Source organism: Stylophora pistillata, chromosome 8 (assembly GCF_964205215.1).
Source record: "Stylophora pistillata chromosome 8, jaStyPist1.2, whole genome shotgun sequence".
Taxonomy (NCBI): Eukaryota; Metazoa; Cnidaria; class Anthozoa; order Scleractinia; family Pocilloporidae; genus Stylophora; species Stylophora pistillata.
The window spans coordinates 24,138,329-24,153,773 of NC_142526.1; the positions used below are offsets into that span (position 1 = coordinate 24,138,329).

Below are 15,445 nucleotides of genomic sequence, written 5' to 3' on the forward strand. Positions count from 1 at the left end.
TAAAGTTGAAACCAACAATATCACCTCGCTTTTACTTATTTAACCACTAAGGGTGTTTTTATACAAGATTCTGTTTCTTTAAATGGTCTCGAACAGTTTTATTTCGATCCACTAAGATTACAAACAAGTGCTTATGCATGTCATTTACAACAACGATCACTACTAAATGTTATGGTTGTCACTTTTTAATCGCAAACTTAATGATGCGAAGTTATTGCGGTGTCTGCGGCCGCCTCGATTAATTGTTGTCACTATTATCAACACTACAATAAGAATCCTACGTCTTAACTGCAATTAATCTTTCTTTCACAAGTACAATAATTGACAAATACCACTACCAATCGAGCATGCTTTTAAAAAAAAAAATCATTAGACACTATAGTTTGTTTTTACATTTCAGTACGTGATGAAAAATTGGCGTCAACTCGCCTAATTTATAATTCATTCGAAGCTAAATACGAAATATAGGGACTTAAGTTATTATTAAGTCTTTAATTTTTTAAAAATTTTTACTGTTTGTTTCCTTATCGAGTTCGTTAACGGCTTAAATTTCAACGCAAATATGTAAACAGTAATATGGGGTGCGTTGCTTTGTCCGTTAATTGAAGTTAAATTTACGTAGTTCCCACGATTCTAGAACAAACGGCCACTAAGCCGTTCCGTGGAACGAACAACAAACAGATCAATTTTGCCAAAAAAAATAAAAGTTTAGGGACAAAAATAACACCAATTTACCGTCAATTAGAAATTGGTTGTGGGGTTATACGAATTTCACCTATAAATGTCATAATAATATTAATAATAATGGTAATAAAACAAATAATTAAAATAACGATGAGGTACAGCATAAGTAGCATCTAACAATTTAATCATCACTTCACGCGCAGCATGTGAATATTTCTTGAAATCTTATTTCATTTCAAACATATTTTTTCCGGAGGGTTTCAAATAATACATGTATATAAATATCAATACTATATTCTTTAGCTCTCTTTCCATATTATCGTACTCTTCCTCGCTTAGTTAATTATATTTCAATTTCATTATGGATTCTGCCTCAAACGTTTTTCGCATATTTACCGGAGGCAAGTGAGCAATAAATAAATCGGAAGAAAACGAAAAAAATTTGAGAATAATGAATCCGCACCCTAATTTTAAAGACAAGGGCGCGTTGTCAATTTTGTCATGGATGCTTGTGGGCTTATTTAATTCCGTGTTATTTTTTTTATTCAAGTTCTAAGAGCGAGAGTCTAAATGCAATGACTCGCAAATTGAAAAAACACATGGCTAATTTGGTCCAAGATGAGTCAAATTCAACGGCTTAGAATATCGAAATCTATCTTTTAAAACAAACGGGTACTCGACCTCAAAATCTGCCTTAAAAATTTCTAGATTTCCTTTCATCTTGGCGTAGGTTAAGTTAAAATTTAAATACCAGTGGATGTTTTCTATTCACCTAGAACTATTCCACAAGAGCCTACTCGCTAATACGGTCTCCACACTCCCTTAGGTGTTGTGGTACCGTTCCGTTCGTGAAGGACCGTGTCCGCGTGTGAAACCTCAAGTCCTGCGTGGTGATTTACAACGTGATTTGACATATTATCAATAGGCTCCTGCTTCAGGGAGATTATTCCGTGCCCGTCGCTTCTAGGCAGACCGTTAAAGGTGCCCACGCTGTTCAAATCCACGTTTCCAAGAGGTAGCGGTATCCGCTGTGTAACAGCGGGGCTTCCTACCCCCATGCTTTGTCCCACAAGGGGCATCACACCGGGTCTCGACAGGGGGAATGTCACCCCCGCAGTAGTGTTCGCTGTAGTTTGAGTTATTGGCATGTTTACCTTGGTCATCGCTGTTTGTTGCATGAATGGTTGTGGACGAAAGGTGTATCCATTGTTCACCATGCCATTGGGCAAACTATTGTTGTTCAACATAGAGTTGTTAACAACGGAATTCGTTCCGGGAGACGTGTTTAGCTGTTGGCATTGTGAAGAGAACATGCTGTGAGCAGGATCTATGGGCGGTGCCGGGCACACTTGATTCATTCCACCGCCAATACCGTCGGACACTGTTGTCAGGGTCGTGTTCGTTGTAGCTTGCGGCGATGAACGAAATGGAAACTGCGCTATGCCCTGAAATCTTGGTTCAGAGTAGTGAGGAAGCATGGGCACACTACCACTTGAATTCTGCAAGTTCACTTGAGGTCTTGGCGCTGACAGTGGGTTTAATGCTGTTAAGTTTACTTGAGCATCTGGTGGAGCGTGAGGCGGCAAATTCGGACCTAAAAATCCCGGAAAGCCGGCGTGGAAACCCCATGTGGACGGTGAACGGATTTGATTGCTATCTGTAAATAAAAGAAACAAAAACATATTGAATTTTTTTGAATGACATAAAGAACACCCTACAGTTTTATAATGATACTAAAGAGTGCTTCCAGAGGTTATTTTGATAACGAAATGTGGAAGTAACTCTTGGGAATTAGCAAAGAGCTAATTCCTCTCTTTGCCCATTACATCCAACAACTATCCACGCGCACTCGAATAAAAACACTGAAACGTAGATCTTTTTCCGGCTTTAAAAGAGATAGATTCTGTTGCTATGGCATCTTTAGATAAGAATACTCCAAGTTCATCGATATCGAGCTTTCCTATAATCATTGAATCTAGTGGATAAAAACCACATAATCAGAGGTGACCAAAAACAATTAGTTTGCTAAGTCAACTCCAATTAAATGTAACAAAATTGGTTTACCGCACGTTGTCGAGGGCACTCAGATCACTCTTAAGTTTTGAAACTATATTTTCGACGTAGAAAGAAAATACGACAGAAAAAAAAAAAAAAGAAAAAAAACGCTGAAAAGCTTTTCTTGGAAGTGCAAGATACTCATTCAAGATTGTCGGCCGGCGCCCTTTCCCATTTCCGATTCATTGTGGCACTGTTTGAATTCTAGAACATTTTGAATTACAAAAGCCACATTTGGTTTTGTAAATCTTTGATTTAGGTCACCTTTAATATTTTTAGGACACCACTGTAGCTTCATTGTCTAAGATGAAGACTTTAATGCAGCCTCATATGACGACTGAAAGGGGAACATTCTTGACCTTGATTCAAAGATCACTTTGATGGAAATGTTTTTCGAACGAAAGAGTCCATCGCGACAGTTTTGATCGCAAACGAAGTCCTTGAAGTAAATCTTGACCGAGTGTCCGATTTTGTACATTGTTCACTTGATGATACTCTTATTTCGAAGGTTCTAAGATTTACCCGAGCTACAGCCTTAAAAATCCCGCTTTCACATATGATTATTGAGACTTTGGCAACAATGCCTTCGTTCTTCTCAGCCATTGTATCACTAGTCCACTGGAAGGCTGTAGTAGAAAGTGTTAGTTTAATTATTGGTTTCCTTACGGAGAGTGGAGACCGTATTGGTTTCCTCCGATATCGGACACAGTGGAAAGGTGTGAGCTTGTGGAGAGTTTTTCGTTGTCTAGACGGGAAAAAAGGGCGTTAATGTTTCCGTCTTTTACGAGCTGCAATGAGGTAATTCAGCCGACGACAAGTAAGAGTTTCGACCATTTTTTAAAACAAGTCTCATGACAAAACCTAGATTGTTCGGTGAACAATTTTAGAGCAGTTTCTCGGTGAAGATTGCTTTGTTTTTCAAACGAAAGTAAACATTATCAACCTTTTCATCATCCCTATAAGAAACGAAAGTTGGAGAAAAAAAACGAAATTGTGGCTTCGTCTCGCGATTTCAACTGAACAAAAACAGTGCTTTGTTTATGATGAAGCGGTTCCGGAAACCAGATTTTGAATGTTCCACGACTTATCATTTCCTCCACCCTTTCGCAACATTCCCCTAAAGCTGCTAACAGACAAAGGAAACAAAATCTCCAAAAATGGCCATTTCTTTTTAAGTTACTTACAAAGTAAATTAAGATTTTAACACATAGCTCTGCTTACCAGGAGCGAGCGCGCTGAACGCTGAGGTTGCATCTGGGGGTAATTTTACGGGTTGTAAAGGGCCTGGGTGAAGTTCTGTAAACGGGCCAAAGTTGTTGTCTCTTATGGAGCGACGGAGGCCCTCGAATCCCAGCTCTGAGAGACGATCTGAAAAATGAAATTGGTCGTATCCTGCTTGGTCTCTCTCGTCTGAACGCGTTCTGTGTCCTGTCAAAGAAAAATGAATTTCCTGTCATGAGAGCAACTTGACGCCGGCCCTAGTTGTTGTAGCTTTGGATGCGTGTAAAAAGCTTTCATTTGGGAAGTATGCCAAGAGGCATATTTCTATTCACAGAAGTCGTAATAAATCGTATCAAGGATTCCCACGTGTTAAAATTCGTCAGTCACGACACGGTACAGAATTGAGACTAGCATTAGAATTGCTATTAAATTCGCGTCGAGTGCCATCTTGTGTTTGCAACCGTTAGCAAGCAAATTGAGGGAGGTTTAACTGGAAAGAACGAACTGTATTCGAAATATGCGGACGATTTCACACTAAAGACTAGAACCGGCGCTCGTTTGATCAATACGGGTTGCGATTTTTCCTCTCCATGAAGGAAGTACTGGAAAAAAAGAGAATTAAGTTGCTTTTATTGACTCATTAACTATCCTTGTAATAGAACTTGAATATTACCACGACTCTGAATCCCTAACATTGTTTCATATAGTAGAGAGGATATAAAGTCTTTAGAAGATTTGAAACAAGCTAAGTTTTCAAAGTACGGTTATTTATAGCTTTTAGAAGAGAAAGGGGTAATCAGAAGAACTTATACGGAAACATATCATTTGTGAAAAGCTGCAGGCAAATGCGCCGTGTATAAGACACGCTGAAGAGCTGAAAAATTTGTCGAGATTGAACATTTGAAATTAAGGAACGTTTGCAAAGCACTGGATATTGCTCGCTTAACTGAGATTTTTTTAAATTTCAAATCAGTCGCGATCGACAATTCCTTTTTGTCATGAAATGCTTAGTTAAACATCAGAGTAAAAATACAGTAGCAATAGCAATGTAGGAGGGAAGGGCACAACCGCACTTGGAGGTCTGAAGAGCCCTTTTTTTTTTCATCAATTTCGATAACATTACGCCTTGGTAGCAGCGTGATTCTCTCTTGGAAAAATCCACAAGTTCGTTTCTCTCCAAGTGTGAACAGTTGGATGCTAAAAGAATTATCAACAAGCCAAGCTCGGGGGAATCTTTGTACGACAATTAATTACATTAAAACTGCGGTATCGGAGACCCCAATTTAGCTGAGAATCAACTAGCTTAGAATTATAACATCGCATGAGGTAACCAGCGGCAGAAGATCTGTATAATCGTCTTTGCGAATAATTCAAGCTCGATCTTGTTAATTCGCATGGCTTCTAACTGTCAGAAGAAGCTAGAATACTTTTTAAGCATCGATTTACATTACGAAATATCAGAATTAAATGTTCAAATCTTTTATCAACTATCATTATCATTTGCTTTCAAATCAGTGTTTGAATTGTCCTGCTTTAAAAGGTCCGACAAGCTGCTCATTGAGTCGTATTATTTTGATATTTTTCCAACTATTCCTTTACGAATTTAGAGTAAATGATTGATACTACGTACATCAGAGACCTTAAATCCTTTTATTTTATGTTATTCACCGAGTTTTGCCGAGACTAAAATGGTTTCTCGACATTTTGTGGATTTTCCGATTCGAAAACATTACATAATATCACACAAACCTATGGCCAATTATTCTATTGAAGGCCATTTAACAAGTGTACCAAATGATTTTGTGCCAAAGACGATGGATTAAATAAGTAAGATAAGAGAAAGAGAAATTCTGGTTTAGAAAGGTCGTGCTTTGAGGCCAATCCTTTATCGATGTGTACCCATGCTTGCTTCAGATGTTAATGAGCAATAAAAAATTATGTGAATGCAAATGAAGAAAAGGTGCACGTTCATTATTTGGGAAAAATTTTGAGGCCTTTGTAAACAAGGATAAAACTTGAGACGAGAATTACTTGATGTTGGGATTCTTTGCAAAATTGAGTGGTTTTAAAATCTTAGTGAATTAGTACAAAATTTGAGGTTACTTTTGAGATGTGTTCCCTGCCAAAATGTATTGCTTGGTGAAGTAGGTTCATTGCTTGGGAAACAGAATTCATGAATTTTTTTAAATAGAGATTCATAGAAGAATTCTCAAAACTTGATCTTTCTGACAGAATAATTGCTATTTTGTGGTTTGAGGGTGAACTTCTATGATGGTGAGGCAAAATTGGGACTCCAAAAGGTTCAATACAGTGACTATATATGTGGTTTTTACCAAACAAACTCCTTATATTTCACTTAAACCTTACCAGAAGAAACCACATTGAGGCCAGTTTTGGCGAGCAACTTCAATATGTTTGGAAAAAATTGATGTAATAAGATTTGCCAGAAAAAATTATTTAATGACTTGATTTATTTTAAAGAGGATTTACTCCTTTTTTAAACTAAAGAAATTCCCTTTCTTTTTGGATATGAATATTTTTTTTTCTTAAAAGACATATTGAATTCCCAGAACATCTGGCTTTTAATTGAAATATTTTTGTCCAAAGGTGCTTCTGTGTTTGTCATAAAATATTAAAATGACACAGTACCCAACGCTGACAAGAATCTTCATTATCAATAATGAATCTGTCATTTTCTAGTAGGCTTATATCCATAGCTATGGTCTAGCTTCAAATTACTTCTTTTGTTTATCACGAACCAAAACCATGAATTTTGATTTTTGGACATCTATATGATTTTGGTGGTTTCAAGTTGAAAGTTTCATTTTGACCTTGCCACCATAAAATATAGATTTTGTTGATGCTTGTGGGGTTTTAGGAAAATTTACGAAAAAATCTGGACAAGTTTTCGAAAGAAATTTTAATTGACTTGTGAAGAGCTGACGGTGACAAGAAGGGATTTTGGTTTTGAATGAAATTATGTCCTATTTTTTTTTTCGAACTACCAATAATGACAATTAAAAGCAGATCAACTAAAAATCCCATTTTGAGGCCTAGCCAAGAAATGTAGTATTATTGCCTTTCACCCAGTAAAAAAATCAGAAATAAATACACAGAAGGAGTAAATCAATTACTGTCCTAATTCAATTAAAAAGGAAAACCAAAAAGTAAAATTGAACTTTCTTCATAGGGCAGGATCAGATAAAACTCAAAACTAAAAACTAATTAGTCAATTTTGCCTTCACCATATGCTTCTTTCCAGAAATTAAAAATAAACCCAATTTATTTGAGTACATAATTCTGTTTGCTGAAACCCTTAGCTGAACTGCACCAAAAGTACACTTGATTGTTTGCTTTCAATTTCTAGTCTTGCCTTGCTCTTTGTCTTAAAGACATCCAATTTTAGGAGTATGTTTTATCTGATTTATTAGCCTGATTAAGAATAAAGAGAAATGCTATTAAATTAACAAATGCATTTCTAAAAGCCTTATGAAGACAGGTGAAATGGCATTACAACCTTTCTGCCACCTGCCCTGCCACCTGCATCTGCATTGTATGGATTCTTCAAAACATACGATAATAAATTCAATTAACGCAGCAACCAATGGGTTGCGCCCGTTTTATGAATCATTAATTGCAAATTAAACATTAATCATGTTCCCGCGTATCGCTTGAATCACTTGTCCCCGCTACGCGTGGCTTCGGTATAGAATGAGACAACGGGATAGCTGTATTTATCTAAACACAGCGTATGTTTATTTGCGGTAAGGCGGCCAGCATTCATGAATCTAAACAACATAGCAGCACCCGTTTCAAAATGAACCCGCAAATTTTTTATCTGTTTTAGGTTTCAACAGTATCGACAAAGTCAGGCCACTGCGGCAAAAACACTACAGACTTGTATGTTTCGGAATGGCCTTGTTGTGGCCGCGAATACCTCCAGATATTAAAAGCTACAAGGAATTAGGAATTTGCCCATCGGAGAAGATGCTTATCTCTGATTGTACATTAATTTTCAAAATCAAATCAACGTCGGAATCAGAGTTTTAAATTCTTTGAAAAGACACGAACTTTTTTCCTCTTTACTTAAAATATTTTTTTTTAATCCAAAAATTTCAACGAGGAATAAAAAGTAAAAATCAAAGGAACAAATAATAAAATATGGAGACATCGGGCTTATTAAAAAATTCTAAACCTTCTGGGTTACGATGAGCTCAGGTGAACCACAAATACGTTTGTCAAACAACCCAAAAATGAGGAAAGATTTTGTGAAGACTTACTACGCGGTTCCCGCGGTCCGTCTACGGTGACTTTAATAGCTCTGCAATATGTGGCGACTTGAGGTGGATCTGTCTTCACCGTTATTGTCAACGTGAACGTTTTACCTAAGCACAGGTGGAAAAAAGCATAAAAAATAAAATATACTGGATGTAAACAAACCGGGCAAAAAATATTCAACTTACAACATGCTAAACCCATTCAAGCCTTCACAAACAGACATTTGAAATTGACAACCTATGTGCAAGTCCCATATAACATGACATGTTTTCATGAGTGCATGTCGTTTTCCAGATGGCTGATTCCATACCGAATGCAGTAAGTGATTCAGTCTTTACAATACGCATCAAAGCGAACTAGTAGCACGTATCTCACCTCTTCCGCTACGTCCTACGAATCTTAGATCGTTGAAGCGCGCGACTTGATTTTTCATGACGGCAGTCGCGTTTCGGAGTTCGGCCGAAAAGTTCTCGTCATTGCCTGCAGCGATCGAGACGAGAACTCCATCGGGAATATCACCGAGTGCAACAACCTTGAATGCAACCGGTAGCGTCTTATTACATCTCCAGTGTGATGGCAACACGCTACAAACAAAGTTCGGAGAATCAGTTTTTACGAGCTCTCCTGGGTATTCAGCCAGTGCTTCAATGAGCGATCGTTCGCCTCTAATTTTACGTGGTACCGCATTTTCTGTGGCAGTGGTCATGGTTCTCCAATGTGTAAACCACAAGAGTGAGCCACCAGAATATGTGTGGCGAGTTTGGCACACTACCGGACGGTTGAATCAACTGAAATGCTTCTGGCCAACCACTCCCCTGAGATTTGACATCTGCTGAGCCTACTTGTTTTGCGTTTTTGTGATGTACAACAGATGAGCCAATCGCGGCAGGCGACTTAACTAGCTCACACGCCCACCGCTGGCATTTATCCAATGAGCTCACGTACTCCGCATTCCGATGAATTCTCTCTTGATTTCTCGAGCGTTCCTGTGGTTTAATGTCTTCACGAGAATCATTGTTTGATGACATTGAAGAACTGAACTGCGGCGAACCTTCGCCAATTAGCGGACTTGTTGAAACACGTGGGAACTGCAAACGGGGATTTTTGTCCCATCTATATTGTCTCAGCGATCAGTCGTAAACGGCCGTGTGTTTAGTGTAAATTCATGCCTAGGTGTGTAAAATCGCTCAATGTCAATGACTCCTTATGCGTAATCACGAGTTTCCCTTAGGCGAAAATTTTCTCCCACTCGACGGAAAGAAGAGAGATGACTAATATCAAAAAATAATGAAAATAATTTCGAAAACACTTGAACTGTGAGTCATTCACGAAAGGAAATATCAAAGCCTCGGAAAATTTACAAATCGCCTATTCCATCGTGTTTACCCAGGAAGACTTAATTCCGGTTGTAATCCGAGATATTTTGTCATCATCAATCGATTTATCGACATGTCGATGCCTGTTTCAGCCGTGAAATCTACATCCCTCTTATCGTGGAGCCTCTTTGTTGATTCGCTGTCAAGTTTCGCGCGCTTTTTATTTAGGCATTCTGGGAAAGGAAGGTCATTTCCGGCCAGGGTGGGTAGAGTCGCAGTCAGCACTATTTTGGTCGAAAACTTTGAACTGAATATGACGAAATCTAAATCTAAGGGCAAGAAAAGCGAAAAAGGAAAGGAGACAAATAATTCCGCCAACGCTGGCGACAGCAAAGTGAGTAAACCGTTTGAAGTCGACGTAAGAAATCGATGAAAGCGTTTTGTTTGATAGCCGCCATTTTGTGTGAGATTTTAGGTCTCAAAATCCACTGAAAAATGAATTCAGTTGATAGTATTGTGGGTGGAAAGAAAGTTAAGCTTTTCGTGACAAGTATAGCTTATAATATGATCTTGTGTTGCGTTGTAAGCATTTAATTGAATTTTGAACTCGATGAATGCAACGGTTATTCAAAGAAATAACTGATCGATTTCCGGTTTCAGCCCCCAAGCGCTTGTGACATACGTCCTCCAACTCCGGCTGTTGTGCAAAGTCCGGTGACCCCAAGCTCCAGACCGCCAAAGCCATGGTTTCAGAGCGAAATTCTTAATATGATGTAAGTAAATAGAGACAGAGTCTTTAGGATTGGTTTTGTAATCTTATTTCTGCTATGAATAAGCCAAGTGCCTCAACTCGACGGAAATCCAGTCTGTTCAAACAATGACCTCGCGGCTGAGATAATTGTGTACTAGACGTGTTTTTGTTGAAGTTTAAACCGCTGTAGATTCGATAATGACCTATCTATACAACCGCACGTCGAAAACAATGCTCTCGGTTTACAAACACATCATCGTTGGAGGTCGAACACTTCGCGTGTTTATGATCGCATTAAGAAGTTGATCTTATTCATGGAGTCTCTTTCATATCGGTCGGCATTACTGCTGTGAAAGGACGAGTACGATGCGGTTCGTTTGTCGCATGTTTTTAAATCATGTGCAAAAGGACTGCCGAAAATGTGCCGAATTGTTTGACAGAGGCGCATTACACGGCGGTTTTGTCACGATTTCCTGAGGCCAATTGTATATTTGAATAATAGTTTTTTTCTTGTGTAATGCTCCGAGACGCGATTTTGACAGGTCGATGATAATGAGAAGCCCTTAGGCCAGGAAGTGTAGTGGCCTCGAGAGGGTTACACAATTGACAAAATATTTTTCCCACGAAGAAGCCGCAAAGCGTTTATGACAAGTGTGATTAACACCACAATAATATCGTCGCGGTTTTACTGAGAATAGGGGTTATCGGCATAAGCACCTTTCTACGTGAGAACACAATTGCGTGAGAAAGGTACTGTTTACTAAATCGATGAGCTGGTTCGTGCAATTAAGGCCACGTGTAGAGGGGAACAATTTAACGCGGCTAAAAAATTCCAAGGAGCAATTTCACTCGGCGTCATTGTCCGTTTCCGAGTTTGAATGTTATCTCTTTATCACTCTTGAAGTAGGCCAAGTGCTCCTCCATGTTTCCTATCAACTGTGCTTGGTCGAAGGCTCTCCTGTTTGTTGACAAATGACGCAAATCTTGTGAAACATGTAAATTGAGGTCTATTAGCGAGTAATTTTAACAGCAAGTATATTTTTAGCCCTCTTAATACAATGTTTGCGGATGAACAAAAGCAAATTTGCGGTAAGGTCATTGTTGACCAATTACTCTTTGTTGCTCAGATAACTAAGTGACCTCGCTAATGTTAAAACGTCGGCTTTTGAAAGAATTGAAGTCTGTGTATTTTTAGTCCTTGAAGTGTAGCCTTAAGTTCATACGGTAATAAGTTCATTAGGGTGAAGTTGTAAACGATTGATTGTTAGGACGAATGAACACATGCTCAATATCATGAACATTCAAATGTTGTCCACTAAAGAATGCTTTGTAACAAAAAAAATAAAACTGAATATTTTTAAGAAGAATAACACATAACAGAGAAGATGTGGTCAACTTGCAAATTCTATTCTTAAGAAACCAGTTTTCATGCTTGGCTTATTTTTTAAACAAATCCCAAAAAGGCAATAATTAAGTAGTCCTGCTGTGTTCCACAATCAGCCAAACTTTAAAATGATATGTTTTCAGTAAAAGTCACTTGGAGTTTTGTATGGAGCTGTTGAGGGGTTTGCTGATGACATGACCTTCTGTTTGACATAAAGATGATTATTATTAGATTTTTGTAAAGGTCACTCAGGCTGTTAGAAAACTAACCCAGTTTTCTGTAGCTTATGATGTCTTTATTAAAAAGTTCAGATTCATTTTTAGTAATAACTATTTTAGTGGATAGGCATTCATGTGACCTGAAGGGAACATGCAGTTCTGATTTAAACATTTTTAGTGCTTTAAAATGAGTGTTTGGTCTTTTTAAGGTTTTCCTTAATAAACCATTCTAGTGGTTTGGTGTTAACCATAATTTTCTCAAATTTGAGGTTAACCTTTGTGGTGTTTGCACTTCTGATCATACTACTAATACCTAAATATTTGGTTGTTGTTAATTATTGAACATTTGATAAGGTAAAGCATAGCGTTAATTTTCAAGGCTAAGGCTTGAAATTGATTTTTTTGATTCTTCAAACCAATGCCATGATAATTCTCTCCATGTGAAATCTGATAGTTTTTTTTCCTATGCTTGCCAAAACACTATTATGTGTTGTTGTGGCACCACTCATAAGCATGGAAAGCTCTTATTTGTAGGTATGAAAAAACAAAACGAGTTCTGAGTAGTAGTGGATGTATACTTAAAGCCAATAAGAGTTGGAACCTGTATCCCTATGGGTACTTGAAAACCTTCTGCTACTACCCATTAAAAAACTTCCTAAGGAAGCATTAATTTTTATACTTGTGACGATCAAGTGGAGAGGATTTCCTGTTTTTGTTGTGTTTGTAGTTTGGATGTTGATTTTAAAATTGCTAAGGTACCAAACATGTTAGTTTTTGTTGTACCTGTGGTTTGTGGGTTGATTTCTTCATTGTTGAGGTACCAAACATCTTACCAGTAATTTGCATAGGTCTGATGGTCTCAAACCTGTCTTCTCTCTTTCCAGAAGTCATGAATAAAATATAACTTGTGAGTTCAGCTGTAAATGTTTGAGACAGCCGAGCAAAATAATCTTGAGCATGTGCAAATGATCTTATTAATGGCAGTGAAAAAGTGAGGATGGTAATAGGGTAACCTAATGAAAGAAGGGTGGGAAAGTTGGGCTTACTCTTTAAAATGTTGCTAACCTTAGAATACCGCCTTTGATGTTAACATGTTGCCATCTAACCCAGGACAAAGATCATGTGTGTTATAGGTGGCCTGGGTCAAACTTTGTTTTTATTTAGATTTGAACTTTATTGCATGGTAGTTAAAGAGAGCTTTACACTAATCAGCTTTCACCTGTAGAAATTGTGAGCTAGTGGGGAATATTCAATTTTAAAGCCTTGTGTTGAAAGTGATAAAAGTCTCTCATTGAAAGTTGATTGAAGTTGGGGAAGCACACTTGTCACAGGAGAAGAGAAACTTGTTTGTTCATGAGTTTGCTCTGAAAAGTCAACATCTATACTGCAAAAAGTATTTGCAGGATAGTAAACACTAGCCTCCATGTAGCATGAAAATTATGCTAATTGGTATATTTTTACTTGGAGATAATCTTTATCTTGAGCTTCACACTCAGAACAGATGATGTTTGTGGACAAATATGCCACCAGATGAAAGCTGTTGTTTAGGTATATATGTTTACCAAACCTTTCCTTAGTATTTATTATTAAAATAAGTTTGTGACTCACCAGATTACCTTCACACTAGGTGCAATGCAATCAAAGGAGTGTCACATCTATTAGAGAGAGAGTGATATGCCTGAGACCTGAGTAGGTTTCATCATCTATCGGGCATTTTTCGGAGTAAATACCTTAAATTATCTTACTCTGTTAATTGTTACTGGGTGTTAGTAGAATTTATTGCTAATGAATATGTGCCAAATGGTATTTTGGCTTTTACATTTCCCTTATGTTGCTCTATCAGTTTACAAAATATAATGTAAGGTATGTCAGTTAGGTTAGAAGGAATTTGGATACAATACAACTTGAATATCACTTATAATGAAGGAAATTTACATTTTTCACAGTATCACAATGTGAAGTATTTCCGTGTGTCAACTATCGAGGTTAAATATTGTTGCTGGAGTTTGAAGGTGGTACACAGACCAGCTACAAAATAATGACAGTTTTTGTCATAATTCTTATCAGTAGTGACTTTTGTTTTGGATGGATATTGACGTACGTATTTTACCTTGATGAACTTACATACGTACGTACGTATGCTTTTTGACTTCTTTCTTTAGTTACCCTTTCAATAGCATATTGAACGTTTGTCACCATATATATTGCATTAAAGTCTGTTTGATTGAGATACCATAGGCACTTCTTTAATCCACTTTGTTTGCTACATTGTATTTGTATTGCCATTAGGTTGCCATTAAAGAAACCATTGAGTGCATGTATCAATATGTTATGCAATAAGAGGCTCTCGGGTCTCTGGCATATTTTCACCTTGATGTGGATTCTATTGAAAATGTTGAGGAGGTACTTGAACTACACTAGCTGATGTGCCGCCTAGCTCTTGAATAGGTTAAAAGTGAATTTTGTGTATTAGTATATAATTATGTTGAAAGAGATAAAGGAAGGAGGGGCTGAAATTTTTTTTTTTCTCAGTTAGAATAGTTCCTTGATGATTTTTGATCAGTGGTTGTAATTTAACGCGGGACTGCAGTAAAGGGAAACTTACAAATTTTAAATCACATTTTGTGATGATCCTTTCAATTAGCTATTAATATCTTTTACTGACAAGTGTTGTTACTGTAACAATTACAGATGATAAAGGAGTGATATTAAAGATGAACTCTTGCAAAATCAATTTCCTGTATTCCTCTCAATAATATTGTGACTCAATATTGTTACAACAAGTAAGTTCATCAAGGTAAAATTTGTGTAAAAAAAAAAACTCTCTAAGTATGCCACATCATGACAAGGTTTTTTCAAATCAGTGATGTTAAAAAAAGGGTGAATATTTTTTGAGTATTGTAGGCATGTGACAGCTTGAATTGTTTTTATCTTTGGTTCAGTTACTGGTATTCTTTTTTCTTATGGTTTTGTGCATGATAATTATGTATAGCTCTTATATTTTTAATGAAATTTAGTGCAAGCCATAGAGTTAACAAATTGGTAATCAATAGTGTTTCTTCTTGTATAATATACTGTCATTTATTACTATAGCCCAGTTTATCTGTGGTTGTGACTGCATGATTCTCCTCACCTCAGTGACCATGGCTAGAATCTATTGCTATTCTAATCTTGTGGTTATTTAAGTGCCTTTGAATGAAGTGTGTTAAAACCAAAACTAATTAAAAGTAGCCACAAGAATCAGAAAACAACAACAACAAAAAAAATATATATATATATCATAAGAACCATATGAGAACTTAAAGTAGGGACAAGCAAACTGATCCAAGGGAGAGAAATAGTAATTATCAAGAATTCAATATGATTCAATAGAAGTCAGTTTGGAGGAATCTCTGAAATTGTTTGTGCATATGGGGCTTACAGTAATTTCCAGTCATGGCATGACTCAAATATTGCCAATTTGGATGTCTCCCCAAACAATGCCATTAGTGCTTGTGTGTCACCTTTGCATTCCTAGGTAATCACTCTTTTGCAAAGT

General features: G+C 37.2%; 2 protein-coding genes across 2 annotated transcripts in view; one reads left to right on the plus strand and one right to left on the minus strand.

Annotated features, from left to right (window-relative positions):
* Nucleotides 1-851: 851 nt before the first annotated feature.
* LOC111342489 (runt-related transcription factor 1) lies at nt 852-9,412 on the minus strand. The gene is made up of 4 exons (XM_022949576.2): nt 8,614-9,412; nt 8,241-8,345; nt 3,961-4,167; nt 852-2,341 (listed from the first exon to the last, which is right to left on the minus strand). Exons 1-4 carry the CDS (start codon nt 8,942-8,944, stop codon nt 1,485-1,487), a joined length of 1,500 nt encoding a protein of 499 aa, XP_022805311.2. The 5' UTR covers nt 8,945-9,412; the 3' UTR covers nt 852-1,484.
* Nucleotides 9,413-9,554: 142 nt separating this feature from the next.
* LOC111342490 (transcription initiation protein SPT3 homolog) overlaps nt 9,555-15,445 on the plus strand; it is a 16,380-nt gene continuing 10,489 nt past the window's right edge. Inside the window, exons 1-2 of the mRNA XM_022949577.2 lie at nt 9,555-9,948; nt 10,215-10,327. Of these exons, the coding sequence (XP_022805312.2) occupies nt 9,688-9,948; nt 10,215-10,327 (374 nt within the window). The 5' untranslated portion in view covers nt 9,555-9,687. The remainder of the gene's footprint in view (nt 9,949-10,214; nt 10,328-15,445) is intronic.